This window comes from Aethalodelphis obliquidens, unplaced genomic scaffold, assembly GCF_003676395.1.
Source record: "Aethalodelphis obliquidens isolate GAN/ISIS:26980383/991018 unplaced genomic scaffold, ASM367639v1 scaffold55, whole genome shotgun sequence".
In the NCBI taxonomy this organism is placed as follows: domain Eukaryota; kingdom Metazoa; phylum Chordata; class Mammalia; order Artiodactyla; family Delphinidae; genus Aethalodelphis; species Aethalodelphis obliquidens.
In genome coordinates this window covers 8,379,749-8,396,522 of record NW_020837999.1, presented here as the reverse complement: position 1 = coordinate 8,396,522, position 16,774 = coordinate 8,379,749, and the positions used below count along the sequence as shown (strand labels likewise).

Genomic DNA, 16,774 nt, shown 5'->3' with positions numbered 1-16,774 from the left:
CGAAAAAAAAAAAAAAAAAAAAAAAAAAATCAAGGGAGAACAGAGTATGAAAAGAAGCTAGAGAGTAAGGTAATATTGGGCCAGACTGTGCAGGACTTTGTAGGCCATCATAGTGAGTGTGGTCTTTTCCGAAAAGCATGTAGTATTGCAGTGTTTTATACCAGGGGTTTTAACTGGTATAACCAGATATATTTATGTGAATATCTGATTCACATTTTCAGAAGATAATAAGGATTAGAGAGCAAATTTAAAGTGGTTGTGTGATGCTGCAAGACTAAAGAGATGTTGTAATAACCCAAAAGAGAGATGATAATAACATGATGGTCAATATACAGGAAGTACACTTTTAAGTGGTAAAATGTAAGGAGGTGTATGAGAGTGTGGAAGATGTCTAAAGTATCTGCATTACACTGATGCTGCATGAAATGGGAACAACAAGTTGGAAATCACCAATTCAGTCATCCATGTCACAGTGCCTTTGAGATACTCAAGTGGAGAAGTCAATAAGCAGTATGAATCGGGCAGGTCTGGACAGGGGATGTAAATATGTAAGCCATCTGAGTTAGGTGTAAATTGAAATTCTTAGCCATGAATGAGAACACCTTGGAAGAGATAAAGAAGAGAAAAAGATTGTTAATCTTGTACACTGCTAGTATCTGTCTAAATTGGATTATCTTTTCTGGAAAGATGATTGGAACGTGTATCATTGTCTTCAAAAATGATTATAACTTTGATTCTGTCACTCTATCTGTAAGAATCTATCCTCAGAAAATAATAGTAGTAAATTAAAGTAGAAAGACAAAGGCTTATGGATAAAAATATTTATTTGAGCTTTATTTATGATTGCAAATAAAGTAAATTACTTATCTAATATTAGGAGGTCAAGTAAATTATCATACATTTATATTAATGAATATTATAACATTATAATTTGATGTTTATGAAGATGTAATAGCATAAGTATATGACCATGATACAATAGTAAGTGAAAAGGACACAAAATAGAGAGAGACAGAGTGAGAAAGAGAGAGAAACTCAACTGTGAAAAAATGCATAGAACAAAAGAATATAAAGAAATAGGTTTATCTGTAAATAGTAGAAAATGGTTGATTGTATCCATTTTTATACTTTTATCTAGTTTCTAAATTATTCTAAATGGGCATTATTACATCTTGTGTATTATTTTATTATTAGGAAAGGAGATATAAAATTATAGTATTGTCCAGTTGTCAATATGCACTTCATAGGCACTTTACTCTGTTAAATATTAATGTTCTTTCCTTTTCACAATATTGATGAGCACTTGTGATTTGAATCCAGCATAATATTTTAGTTTTTTGAGATTATTGCCATAATTTTAAAGTTTTATGAGCCATTTAGATTTGTAAATTAGTTTCAAAAATTGATCTGATTACTAGACAAGAGAAATCCATTCCCCTCAGAACAACTCCCTGTCAGTTGGCACTCAGTGTGTCATACTGAGAACATTTGTTATTTCCTTCCCTTCTTATTGCTTAGCAGTACAGATAACTCTAAATTCTTTAATGGGAGGGTTTTTTAATTGTATAATACATACATATAGGAATTTGCTAATTATTTGAAATGCAATAGATTGTTTTTGTTTTTCTTCAGTGACTGTCAGAGAACCCTTCATTTGGACTGTCATTTGTATCATCATCTGCAGGGATATGAAATCATTTTGAATTTGGTTCAAAACTAAAAGCATGATTTTTTTTTTTGACTCCAGGAATGTATACAAAGACTATCGCTTTCTCGAGCTGGCATGTGATTCACAGGAGGATGTAGACAGCTGGAAGGCATCTCTACTAAGAGCTGGGGTTTATCCAGATAAATCTTTAGTAAGTTGGATATATCTCTTATTTTAAAATTATTAACCATGTTTAAGAAAGCATAATTCTACATACTATATGCTGGAAAAGCTAGTTCTTGTTTGACTTAATTAATTTGCCATAGTTTTAACTGCTACTTTGCTTATATATTTTTTTTATCCATTAGATTTCTATTATAAGAAGTTTATCAGTATATTTTTAAAGAAAATGCCCAACTTTGCCATGAAACATAATATATGTAATCTCAAAGCAAGAGAGTTTCTTTGTTTTAATTTAAAATTTTATTTTCCTTTATATGCTGTTCTACAGTATACTATTCTATAGTATTCATATAAGCAGGTTATAACATTCTTCATATAGTCATAGTATATATATCATCAATCAGAACACTATTTCATATTCTTTAAAATGTACTTATTTTTATAAAAATCTACCTCCTTTCATTATGTCTGTGGTACCTATATCCAAAATTAAACTCTGGTTAATGTCATTGTGAGTATAAAAGAACAAAAAAATATTACCATTGCTATATTAATAAAGATAAGTTATTCCCACTTATCTTTATTAATATACTTCAAGGGTCTTAGAGACAGTTCTCTCATTCAAGTTAATAAACAGACCTTCTATTTGTGTTCTTTGGAAAATGTAATATTACACAGACTAGTCTGGATTTAAACTTCAGAATTCCCACCCAGCATATGTACACACACCATTAAACAGACTCTTCAGATGAGTGGCTCTCACTGCTTACTTGCTACCCCTGAGAATTGTACTGTCCCGGTTCCCCCCCAGAAGTTAAGCAATGAGACTGAGCTTTAAGGATTTACTCCAGCTTGACCTTTGTGGTGCTTAGATTGGCTGTAGATTAGTTTATAGGACTGACCATGTATAAGTTGGGTTATTTCTAGGCCCCAAATAGGGATAGAGTCTTCTCAAGGGAAAGTCTGAGATGTGAGCACATTGTGGGACAATTGAAGCATCTCGGGGTGGATTTCAGACCTGACCATATCCCTGAGGTTACACTGGAATTTAACAAAGTTCCAAAGTTCCAGGGGTAAAGGATAGAGGATTTGTGCCAAAACATTCTCCTTGTTGCTGTTATTTTAGTTCTCACGTAGACCTCTTAACCCTATCTCAACCTCCACTTGTCTGGTTAACACCTAAAACAGTGAACCCCCATGACACACCCCGTGCCTTCCAAATGAGGTGAAACCAGACTCTTTCCAGGTGCTATGCAGTACAGAGGTATCTTCTGTACCACTTCTATTTTTGTTGTTAATTCTAATCATTACTTATTATTCTTTCCTATCCATTGACGGTAGTGTGTTTAATTTCTATATTAAACGTTCTGTATTAAAAATGCACATATACTTAATGTTTTATTCATTCATTCCACAAAAGCCTGTTGAGCACGTGGTTTTTGCCAGCTACCTTTCCAGGCACTAGTGATGCAGAGGTGAACGGTGAGGCCCTGCCCCACCAAGGAACAGACGTTAAATAATTGAATGGATATGGTATAATTGTAGAGTGTGATTGTTAGAGTGATAAGTTCTATAAAAAATTAAATTAAAGGGACAGATAGTGAGAATGAGGGGCAAGTGAGCTTTATTTTAGTAAGGTGATTAGGGAAGACTCCTTTGAAGAGTTGACATTTGAGTAGGCTCCTGAAAGAAGCGGGGGATGAATACTATGAACGTCTGATGGAGAGTGTTCATGGCAGAGGGCTAGCAAGTACAAAGCCAGCTCAGTGTCTTAGAAGAGCAGCAAAAAAAGTCAGAGTGTCTAGACACAATGAAGGAGAACAAAAGTAGTTGATGATTTCCAAAAGTGGTCAATAGCCAGATTATGTAGGCCTTGAAGGAGGTGGCCAGCATTTGAGTTTTATTCTGGGTGAGATGGGAAGCCATTGGAGGGTTTCAAGCCAGTTAGTGACATGATAAGATTTATGTTTTTAAAAGATTGTTATGGCTGGATTGTTACGAGAACCAGCACAGCCTGTGGGTTAAATCACAGGCATTAGCATCAAACTACATAGACTGAAATTCCTGAGGCTCACATACAAGCTGTGAGATCTTGGGAAGGTTTCCTAGCCCTTTTATCTTTCAAGATTCCCACATCTAAAATGGAGATAACAAGAGTCTGCTATAGCGTGGTTGACAGGATTAAATGAGATAATGCAGGGAAACCACTGGACAGGTTAAACACAAGTAAGCACTCTATTTTTATTTATAATGATGACGATGAGAATAATAATTATTTTCATCACAGACTACTTACTTAAGCAAGTAGAAGAGAGTTAAAACATTGTGGATATTTATAATACAGCCCAATGAGATTGTAAATACTTTATGATATTTTTTGTCTTCCAAATATGTTTGGCTATATAAAATGTCAGTGTGTTTGTGTGTGTGTGTGTGTGTGTCTTCCTTCCAAGGAACTGTAATGTTTGTGAAAATGTTTTCTTACATCATAATTTTGTCAACTAAACTTATTTTAAATGCACTACACAAGTTTGCTATTTTTAAAAAAATTATGTAATGCATCTCTTGTGAGCAAAAGCTGTCTTGGAAAAGCAAAATTACCCATCCCTCTGTGAACTCTTTTTATAAATCTGAATTTTCATGTATCCATAGCTCTACACAAAAGAAGATGCTCAGTGAGATATTTGCTATTTATTTTTATTAGGCTGCTCAATTTGAAGCAAATCTAGAGTTGTCCTACACAAACTGTTTTGATTCTTTTCACATCATTTTTATTTGCTTATTAACATACATTTTGTACAATTGCTTGGAAAATCGAGACAAAGGGGCTTTTTACTACATGCCAAAGACATGACAGGAAATTAAACTTGGCAGTGTGCCATGAGCATCGCTTTTCTCAGTTTTCATCATAAACAATATTTGCATTTCTTATGCACCATGTAGTTCTGCAGGTTATATTACACTATTGCTTGACTTTCAGATGTTTAAATGGAAGCTAACTACTGAAAGCAATCTAAGTAGAATGCTTCTCTAAACATTGCATTTCGTGAACACTCTTAGGTTTGGGGGAAGCGATACTTTTAGGTAGAGTTATTCCTAATTTAGAAAGATTTGATGAAGAAGTCAGAGTAACCTAATAACAGATGTCTCTTTCCAAGTAAATTTTTGGGACTTATGGTGTTTTTGTTTTTGTATCAATAAACCATTGAGTCAACAGCAAATCAGTCAATCCCTACCCTGATAATGAAACATTTATGTGTCATACATGGATATGAGTCTAGATAAAGTTCTGCTTTCTACATGAAACATCTCTATTTTAACTCTACATGAGACATCTCTATTTTAACTGGGAAAAATTCTACATAGGTCATTTTTCTAAATTGTGTAAGTTTGGCTTCAGTTAGGTAAATAGCTATAACCCAAATTTGAATGAATTGACATTTTGGATAATTTTTTTGTCCAAACTAAGGTTGCATACTTTTTTATAACATGTTTATCCTCATCATATCTTTTTCTATTGTGTCCACGTGGTGGAATGTTTTTATGTCACTCATATCACAGTGTTCTGCTACCTTGTTCCTTCTGTCTCTTAGGTCATTTCTCTTGGAGTTTTCTACAAATTTTTCTTCTTTCTTTCCTTCCCTTCCACCGTCTTCTCCCACCTCCTTCCTTACCTTCATCTATCACTATTATGATGGACTCTAAAGATTCAAAGATTAAAAAGGAAGTAATTCTTACTTTGTAGGAGTTCCAAGTCTAGTGGAAGAGAGAGATGCAAATAAATAACCACTCTACAGTGTGATTAAAAAAACTATAGTGGATAGCTATATAAAATACAACAGCCCAACTATATTCCCATGTGCATTTTCTAATTACCTTCATTCCCTTAAACTTTCTGGATCTAATGCTAAATGTAGACTTCTTATCTGAGCATTGTATTGTAATAGAATGTGGCCCTAAAATGGAAATGAGGAGTCCTGAATTTTGTTTCCCATTATGCCACTGACTTATTCAGTGAACTTAGACATAGCATCTCTGAGCCACAACTCTGGCACTCTACCATCACCTGAGCTTTCTGAGCAGCCAGAATACTTTTTAAATATATTTAAATCTGAATTTGGATTAGGCAGAATTTTATTTTTTATTTCTATTTCCTTTGGCCATTAACTTGAAATTATAGTCAGTATAAAATTGTTAAATAAGTGTGTAGGATTTTACACAGTTTCAAAGTAAAGATGCTTCTAATTGAATTAATTAATAGTTTTCTGGTTTTGTTTTTTACTGATGAGATGTTCTCTCAAGGATTTGGGGAAAGTTGAAACAGGAGTGGGGACTGAAACCGAGTCCCCCTGAAACTGAGTTCCTCTGCTAAGTTTATAACTAACCTCTGTACCCAAAACTTTATTCCCTTTCTTGCTCCACACCATTTCCCCCTCAAAATTAAGGAGAATCAAAAAGTGTGTGTGTGTGTGTGTGTGTGTATCAATAGGTAGGCAAGTCATAATTTTAAAACTTTTAAAATATTTTATGACACATGTACAAAAATTTTTCCTCTAAGTGTGAACACAAATAAGTGCAAATTTAATTAAATATCTAAAGAATGTGGTATAACAAATGACTGATTTTTCTGACACAGTTTTGTCAGCTCACAGTAAGACTTAATTTATATATAAACATGAAGGAATTCCAAATTCTTTGGAACATTCTGTGTGCATTGAAGTTAAATAGACTTTAAGTCAAATCCACTCGCGTTGGAATCCCGACCCTTCCATTTATGTGCAGTGTGGCTCAGGCAACTTACTTAACTCTCTAGTTGTTTATTCTTTTTTTAAACACAAAATAATCTCTTCCTCTGAGTGATTTTATGGGACTAAATGAATACTGTTGCACATCACATCTAGCTCAGTGCCTGCAACTGGATGAAAGCATTCAATGCCATGTAGCCTTTATTATTGTGATTGACTATCATAAATGTGTCCATGAAGCTGTAATTCTCAGTTTAGTAGTTACCTTTTCTTTGGAAACTATCAGTGAGATCTGGGGAGAATTTCCCCAACTGTTGTCTCAGGGTACCAAATTGCTGCCCTGTGGACAGGCTGGCCTCAAAGGCTCCATCAGTTAGTCAGGAGTGAGCCATAGAGGCTGTCAGGGTAAGTGAGAATCCACAAGCCTACCCTCAGCTGCTGGTTAACTGGCTATCCGAAAAAAGCAGCTTGCAAATCTGTGCATGCCCTGAAATAAATTTGGTGCAAATTCAGTTTTGCGCATTTGTTAAGTCATATACCTCAGAACTTTTCACAAGGGTTTTTTTCAGCTATCTAGATAGATGGTCCTCCCCTCTAGTATATGATTTAAGAGATGAAAAATGACAGTAGAAAGTGAAGCACCCTGGAACTTCACTATACCTCCGAATTCAGGACTCTCCCAGGACTCTCCCAGTCATAATTCATGCTTTTAAGGACTGCCTTGGAGGTTGAAACCATCGCGTAATGAAGTCTTTTAGGGACATCAGAAAGTCCTTTTGGATAGACTCTGCAACTGAACTTTTCTCTGTGGCAAATGACAAATAGGGGAGAAGAGGGATGGACACAGACCCCCATAAATATTTATTAATATGGTGATGACCACTCCCATGCATTTACTCAGCAGTCTTTTGTACAAGACAGAAAATGCCCATGTTAGTCCAGCTGTACATAACTTTATTCTTAGCTTATCCAACAGTGCTTCCCACAGAAATTAGAGCAGCTCCATGACCAATTTCGAAGAGTTTAGTTTTTCTTCAGTGGAGGTACTTTCTAAATATAAATGCTGCCATACAGAGTGGTGGAGGAGAATTTACAATTTACAAATAGAGAATTTACAATTCACCAGTCATGACTGTTATGCCTCACCCAGAATAGACAATTGGGAAATGATTGAAGGAAACAAGAAATCGCAAAGCCACACCACGTCCTCCACTTGTATGTTTCTCATATTTAAGGATTAAGGCCCCCTACTCTGTGACATCACTGTTGCCACTACAAACAGAACCATCTGCCACCGAGCAGGGAAGCCAGTCATTCCCTAATGTGCAAAAATACTTGGTTGAACTCCTGAAACTTATTTGGTAGATCAAAAGCTGCACTGCTGTGGAATGCAATAAACCCCATCTGTTTGAGGTATTTTCAGCAATACTGCACTTCTTTGGAGAACCGAGGTCCCATTATTCTCTAAAAAATATTTTACTCCTGATAAAATTCTCTTTGGGGATCTTTATTGCCTTATTGAACCACTGGCATATTCTTTTACAAAAGACTCTTTTTCCCCCGATTTCATTCATTCTTGTACTGTTATTTATGTCTCACGTAAGCCAGTGATGTTAATGGTTATATCACGGCAACTCACAATGTCAAGAAGCTTCTCTACACTATTTTACCAGTGTCTTTAAATTTATGCTTTTATTAAATATGATGGATGGCCTCGATGGTCCTTGAATTAGACATTTCCCCAGTCACCAATTGGCATTGTTTTCCAGAAAATATACTCTCCTGTGATGGTTCCCTTACTGCTCTCCAGAAAATTTTTGTATGTATTACTTCCCCGCACACACTTCCTCTCTTAAAACTAAATGCCAGATCTCCAGCTCAACCTGTTACTCCACCCGTGCTCAGGCTCCTCCACAGATGCACACACTTCAGTTGCAGCTCTCTTCCACTCTGCATCTCAGCGGAGAGAGAAATTCCTTCTAGGCCCCTTGTGAGAAGAGTTCAGATCTGTTCCCTGCCCATATCCCATCACGTCTCCCTCACAGGATCTGACCTTGCGAGGACTCGGGCTGCCCTGGGGGTAATGAATCACCGTTTTATTTTTTTAAGCCATATGTGAGTTAAATTGTTTGATATAAATCATACTCCTGCAGCTCCAGTTTGAAACAGGAGAGCCATTTGCCTGCCGCCTGTGGCTGGCGGCTCTCTGTGTCTCTATCCAGAGTGTCCCTTTTAGAAATGACTACATTTTTGTGACTAACCTTTCCAGACCCATTTTCTTGAATGTGGACCAGTGTTTATTTTGGCTGCATCCCCACTATACAGTTTTCGCTTCCCATGCCAACCCAAGACAAAAGTCATAATTTACGAAGTAAAGGAATGGTACAGATGGAGGTCGTAACTTGGTCTGCTTACCCTGTCTCCCCAGAGCCACCCACTCTTTTCCTCTACTCATTTTTTTTTTCCCCTACCTTCTTTGAAACCAAGGATGCAGTGTTTGTTTAAAAATGCATTGGCTGATGAAATTTTCCACTGCTTGGCACGTTGGAGGAGGGGCTGTCAGGAAAGGGCAAGCTGACATACTAAATACTTTGCCTTTCATGCTAACAGTTCACTTATTACCAATTCAAACCAATGCTTTTTGGCCAGGTTCCCGTACTTCAAGTATTTCAAGTAGAAAGAAAGGGGGAAATCTCTGTCATAATTTTCTACTGTTATAAATGTATGATTTCACTTAATATAAGCAGAATCTCTGACTTGTCCATGAGCTTTGGGCGCTGTATGCGTATGAATGGGATGTCAGTGAATAGCTAAGTTATTTGTTTGGATTTTGCTCTAGCATGAAAAATCTCATGATTTTAAAATAAATTTATGTTTAACATATTTCTTTTTTGTTTCTTTTTCCTTGCGGCTACATGCACAGGGGAACAACAAAGTAAGTTCTTTGTCCTACTGCAGCTCCTCTCTCTCCAGCCCCCACTCCCCTCCCTCATGTGCCTTGGCGAGAGTGTTTCTGTGCACTTTGAAATGACCGATGTCTGTGACTGTGCACAGAGGGTGTGCAAATGTCAGAGAAAACAGAGCTTGGACTACCATCATGGCTGTTCATTTTTGACCTTTTGGAAGGGAAATATTATGTTCCTCAGGGTTGGTTATTGGACAGTTCAGAGAGGTTGTTATTATAAGGAAAGAGAGCAACACTGAGAGCAAAGATTATGAAGATTTAATAATGAGGACTCTTCTGCAGAAAGGGGAAGACAGTCTGATGAAACTCAGTGCAGCTGAAGCTTTTGACCAAAAATCAAAGCTCTCATGTTAATGTGTAGCTATAAAAACCCCAAACTGGTGTCTTAAATAGCAGGATGGCTGGCTTTGCTGGTGAAACTGAGCTAGATCAGTGCTCTGGCTTTGAAGGTGCCTTAAAATGGATGGAGGAGGGTGGGGTCAACATTTGCCTTGGCTTCTGCACCCTTGATGTATTCCAGCTGGATGGAAACAGGAGGGTGTGGGGAATGGAGGGGGAGACTGAAATGTGTATGGTAGATTTGTGAAACCAGGCAACGCACACAAATGGTGGAAATTATTTTAATGTTGTTATAATAGGTAAATGAGTAATTTAGTAGTTCATAGGGTGGCTAGATTGTTAAAACTTTAATTCAACTTTTCCAGAAGATTAGAACTACTTCTCACTTATATTAGGTATGTAATAGTAGTGTAGTTGGGGAAGATGGTCTTAAGTTTAGCAGGGTGATTTGTTTTTCTTTTTTTTTCTGTGGAGAATTATTAGTGCTTTATCCTACCAGGTGGCCCACTTAAAATAGGCCTCATTGAATACAATAAGAATTGAAAGGATTCTGTTATAAAGGGTCTGCCTGCATATTTAAACCAGCTGGAATTCATCAAAATTGCTATTCGTAAGCCATACATATAGAATTTAAAACAAATGTGGGAAATCTTGGAGTTTAATTTGATGGAATGTGCTATTATGGAATAAGGCGATAGAGATGGTTGGTATTGAAAATGTGTCACTTTATAAATTTATATCTTGCTATAATTGCTTATGACCCAAGTAATAATATTTAATAAAGTTAAAAATAATATAAGAAAACTACAAGATAGACATTTGTGAAGGACCAGAGGGGCAAACTCAGCCCACTAATAGTTTACTTTTTAAAACAGAAGGTAACTTATGAAATCAATTAATGATTTCTTCTACAAAGTAAAAGATAATATTTCTAACTAATATACCACTATTGGAAAAAACATGTGGACAAAATTTTAGTTCTTATACCATATAATGTATTTTGATTCTTGAATAGTAAGTATCTCTGATCCTGGTCACTTAGGTTACACTGAGTCGCTGTCTAGAATTGCATGTGCTGCATCTCTTAATCGTTTAAATAGCCTGAGCTATGTGAGTGCACTAACAGCAAGCCTATACATGCTGAGGATCAGGGAATCAGCTGCTGACATTTTAGGAAGGTGCTAACCCTTAGGCCATTCAAAAAGCATTTATGATTTGCTTCTTTCACTAGTGATTCATTGATGACTTAAAAGCATTTGTAAAATTCCCCAAAGAAAACTCTTCTTCATAATAGGAGTCATCCATTTGTTGTGTCTTGCTTGGTCAAGTTCTTCTGGGTAATAAAATGTTCAGTTTAACAGAATTTACTGATTTTTCAAATAATTATACAATGAGCAATAAAACTCAAACATTCTAAGCTGCTGCTCCTCAAGGCCACCTCTCAGATGATGCAGAAGGCCTTCCAGGGTCTCCTGGCACCTGGAGCCCCCACCTGCAGTGTAAACACTTGGTACAATGCTGTGGGAGATATTTGGGTGCCAGTTAGAATGTTGGTTGAAGAGTGCCAAAGATGCAAGTACTTAACTGTTTTGATTTTTAATTAAAGAGCAGCTGCTTTGGAGGGGCTGATGTTTATTGCCCCTGTGCCTTAATTCTTAGTTGCTTATATTATGAATAAGTAATAGTTTGTGAAAAAATAGAAGGCTAATACTTTTAAAGTATGATCATTATACTGACCATGGACTCTGGCACAAAAGAGCCTCTTCAAATCACAAGGAGCACATCTGCATGCTATTTTCCTTTAGCTTAGAATTTCAGTATAAATGGAAAACACTGGAATACAAGCTGTGCTGTCTCCAGAGTATAGATCTGGAGTCTTCAAAAGGAGAATATGAGATTCACTTTTCCCTCTCATGCTAGAATGCTTGTCTGAGTTGTCCCCAAGGCAGCATACCTGACTTGTTGCCTGCCATATACATGAGCCAGCTATAAAAGGTGACTCATTTCAGACTCACAAAGGCTAATTGTTTATTTAGTGAATGGTATTTCATTATTTATGATAACTAACCAGACACTAAAGAGAATGAAGCCTGCTCAATTAATGTTTCTTTAGATGAGCAGGATGAATGGATTCATCTTCCTACATACATTAAGTATAGTGCACATACACACATATACATACACACACGTATATTATAAGGTGTATGGAGCAACCCTACTATTCATTTTCTCAATGACAGCTAAATTGATATGCTTCATCCACCTTTAGATTATGCTTAGAGTGTGGGAGCTAATTCTCTAAACTCCCAGAAAGAAAAAACTGCTACAAGAGCCACACAGATTTATATTATAAATGCATGATGGGGCAAAACACCAAGGGTCACATTCTTCCTTGAACAATTATATGTATTTTATTTGTCCTTAAAAAGCAAATTTTCCTTTTGTGAGGAGCTCACAGTTGCTCAGGTAAATTTTTCCTTCCAGGCCCATTACTTATTTTTCCTTTGAAAATGTTTTTCTATTGGCATAGTGATATCCTAAGTTGCTTCGGGTAGAGTCTGTCTCCTCCTTAGAGGGGTTTCTCTAGATCTTGGATTCCAAGTCAGTGTCTTCCATAGTAAGACTATAATCTAGGACTCCCTGAATCAGTTTGGGAAATGTGAACAAAGATAATACAGTAACAGGGAGGTTTGGGGCTTTTTTTGTTTGTTTGGTTGTTTGGTTGGTTGGTTGGTTGGTTAAACACAAATGTAAATCAGAATGTCATTTTCAGGACTGAGGCCTTCAGGTAAAAAGTAATCTCCATGCTTTGTCCTAGAGAGAAGACATTTAATTTCCTTCTTTAATTTGATGCCCTTGCTTGGTGGGCATGTCTAGAAATTTAATAAACATTTAGTGTTATGTTTTTGTTAAAGACTTTGAGTTTCAGTTAAGTATCTTTGATATATTAGGCAAATTGAAGGTAGAAAAAGCCCTTAAAATATAAAGAATAAAATACTATAATAAAAACTCTCAAATTTCTTAATGATGTTGGTACAGAAACACAAATGAAAACTGAAAAGAACCCTAGGCTCAGAAATGAATACTTCAAAACATTTTAAGTTATACAGAAATGCTACATTTACTCTCTTATGAATCTTTTATTACATTTAAAAGAGAAATTTACTATCACCTTACTTAATTTCAGTCTAAAACTTTAGTTTTAAAAACTAAAGGATTCTTGTATGCCCCCCAGCAAAAATATGAAGTTGACTGCCTTGATTGGAGAGAAGGAGCATTTGAAAAGGAGAAATAGAACTGAAACATGATAAAACATGTTAAAAACATGCCATGTTAAAAATAACTAAGCTTTGGGCTTCCCTGGTGGCACAGTGGTTGAGAGTCCACCTGCCGATGTAGGGGACGCGGGTTCGTGCTCCGGCCCGGGAGGATCCCACATGCCGCGGAGCGGCTGGGCCCGTGAGCCATGGCCGCTGAGCCTGCGCGTCCGGAGCCTGTGCTCCGCAGCGGGAGAGGCCGCGACGGTGAGAGGCCCACGTACCGCAAAAAAATAAATGAATAAAAATAACTAAGCTTTTACTAAGTTCTAGTTAGGTTAAATGCAATAATTTATAGAGAGTTGAGGGCTTTGATATTTAAGGAAAGAAGAAGGAAAGAAAATCTGATTTGAACACCTGTTTTAACAACATTTAAAAAACACTTTGTCTAGTAATTTTCTAATACATTCAGCAAGACAACTGTACATTGTCAGTCTCCATTAGTGGGAAAAATAGTTATTACCTAAAGTGCTGATTTGGTAATCCATTGGATTCTGGCCATCATTTGCAAAGACAGAGTGTGCCAAATCTAATGTCACCAAAATATATTACACTGAAGAACACAGATGTTAAATCCATGTTAATTTGTTTTGCCTCTTATGCCAGATCTTTAACTCCTAAATTGGTCATATGTGAGAGAGTATAAGTAGGCACTGAAAATCCATCATCAAACCTGGAAATGTCTTATTGGTGTTGTGTGTTAAAATCTTAGTAGATGAAGGAGCAGACAGTACAGTGTCAGAAGGTATAACATCTTATGGAAAAACCCAAACGAACTTTTTGGACAACCCAATATATTTCCTCTCTAGTATTTAAAATGACTGAAAGAACATTGTATGTAGTTTAGGTATAGTCAACTCCATTAGGGTTATTTATTTTCTTTGAATAATGTACATTCTTTCCTTGATTTTCCTAAAGAAGTTTAGTGAATGTATTTCCCTGGGATTTAAGGAGAGCCCATCTGGTTCCCTTAATTTATGCATAAACTAATAAGAATACCATTAAAGTTAAAAGAAAGGATGAAAACTCACTAGCCTCAAAGTATTATTTTAGTTCTATGTGCATATAAAAATGAATTGTCTGTTTCAATCACTGCAACACCAATAAACCTTTGGTTCTTTTTTGGCAAACCAGTCTTAAAAGAGCGTTGCTAATGAATGCTTAGTTTTTGAACCCCCAACTTTAATTTTAAACAGTTGGAAAAAAGGATAGTTCAATTGAAGGCAAAAAGCTTTGATAAATGAGGTGGAATCTATATTGTGTTCCCAAATTTATGAATCTTGCCAAATAGACTCTATAAAGAAGCAAGAATTGATCTGCTGTTTAGAAAGCTCACAGTGGGTGATAGGACAGGGACCTCTGAAGGATGTTTGGGGCTTGTTTTATATTTTTATTTTCCCTATTGTATCTAAAAAGAAGTGACTTCTCTCTAGTTAATGAGAAATAAGAGAATAATGATGTCTTATGTCGTAGCTTTTTTGATGTATTTTTTCTCACAAAATTTTAGACATCTTTTTGTATGCCCTATGACATTTTTCAAAGGAATTGGTTTAACACTGCCCCAAAGTAAAAGGAATTCTTTATGATTCTGTTCTGAAAACATGTTGTCATCAAGTGTGATTTTAGAAGTTTCATTGTGATAAGTTTTACTTTGAAATTTAAGCCCTCACAGAAGCATTTTTAATCAAAAAGTAGAAATTTATTTCTTTTGTTAATTTATAGAAATGTGGTTATCACAATGTACAGTGAAATCATACAGAATCACTGTAGTTATGAGAGTTTAAAATCCTTCTCCCTATCTTTACCAGATCAGCTGGGCAAAAAACAAAATGAAAAAAAAAATGTGATTGGTATAAGAAAAAAGGTGGATTCAAAAGATATGTATGTGTATATTTAAAATATATATTAATATTGGATATCTAATAAGCTTTAGAAAACTAGAGACACATAACAAACTTTATTTTTTTTACAAATGTATTTATTTGTTTTTGTCTGCCCTGGGTCTTCGTTGCTGCGCGCCGGCTTCCTCTAGTTGCAGTGAATGGGGGCTACTCTTCATTGCGGTGCACGGGCTTCTCACTGCGGTGGCTTCTCTTGTTGTGGAGCACGGGCTCTAGGTAGACGGGCTTCAGTAGCTGTGGCTCGCGGGGTCTAGAGCGCAGGGTCAGTAGCTGTGGCGCACGGGCTTAGTTGCTCCGTGGCATGTCGCATTCTCCCGGACCAGGGCTCGAACCCGTGTCCCCTGCATTGGCAGGCAGATTCTTAACCACTGCGCCACCAGGGAAGCCCTACATAGCAAACTTTAAATGTGAAAACCTATCTACTTAGAAATGAAAAAATACACTCCAAGAATGGATCCAAATGGAAATCAATGCTTAATTTAAAGACTATTTGAAATATAATAACAGTGAAAATACTATACAGGAAATATTATAAAATATACCCAGTGTTATTCACAGAGAAAAATCAATAACTTTAAATAGAATTCTTATTTTAATAGAAGTAAATAAATTTAAAAGGTCGGAAGGGTGCTTCCCTGGTGGGAAAGATAGTAAACAGACAAAAGATAGTAAACAGTTAAAAGGCAAATGACAAATTCATAAAATATTTGCAGTATGTATGACATACAAAGGATTAAATGTCCTCAAAATAGAATTGTTTCTATTCAGTTCATTTAAAACATAACAAAAACCAGCCAATCAATAGACATAATCATTTAAGACCAAAAAACAGAAAGTAAAAAGACTGCTAACTAGATGAGAAAAAGTTTCAATTTCACTAGCAACCAGGAATTGTAAATTAAAATAGCTGTCCAGACATCCTTTTTTTAAAAATAATTATTTATTTATTTTTGGCCGCATTGGGTCTTCGTTGTGGTGCGCGGGCTTCTCATTGCAGTAGCTTCTCTTGTTGCGGAACACAGGCTCTAGGCGTGCGGGCTTCAGTAGTTGTGGCTCACAGGCTCTAGAGCGCAGGCTCAGTAGTTGTGGCACACGGGCTTAGTTGCTCCTTGGCATGTGGGATCTTCCTGGACCAGGGCTCAAACCCATGTCCCCTGCATTGGCAGGTGGATTCTTAACCACTGAACCACCAGGAAAGCCCCAAACATCATTTTTGAGCTTCAGATCATGAGAAATGTGAAAGAACGGTCATGATAGGTGGTAATGAGGAAGCTGTCCTTCTTATGTACTGCTACATGTGGCAGGATATACACACAGCCTTTCTGGAGGGTCACCGGTTTGGTGACGTGCATCAAATGCCTTGGTTATGTGCCAACCTTTTGGCCAAGCCATTCCACTTCTAAAAATTTATTTTTATCAAATAATTTGATAGTTGTGCAAAGGTATTTGTTCAAAAATTATTTGGAAACATTTTTCATAATTACCAATATTTAAAAACTGTATCAATATCCATCATAGATAACTGGTTAAGTAGAGTGTGGTACATCAATGAAATGCTATGAAGCAAATTTTGAAAACTAAAGATATATATTTTATATATGTACATAAAGATATAAATATATCAATTGCAATGGAAATTTTCATGATAAATTAACTGAAAAAAATCACCACAGATA

The 16,774-nt window shown here is 36.2% G+C and overlaps 1 protein-coding gene across 5 annotated transcripts in view; it reads left to right on the top strand.

Moving 5' to 3' along the window:
• DNM3 (dynamin 3) overlaps nucleotides 1-16,774 on the top strand; it is a 571,656-nt gene that overhangs the window by 469,316 nt on the left and 85,566 nt on the right. For 3 of the 5 annotated variants that reach the window (XM_027086312.1, XM_027086315.1, XM_027086314.1), the window contains one exon: nucleotides 1,748-1,859. In XM_027086312.1, the coding sequence (XP_026942113.1) occupies nucleotides 1,748-1,859 (112 nt within the window). Of the gene's footprint in view, nucleotides 1-1,747; nucleotides 1,860-9,499; nucleotides 9,512-16,774 lie in introns of all 5 variants that reach the window. The other 2 variants (XM_027086311.1, XM_027086313.1) reach the window with 1 other exon arrangement.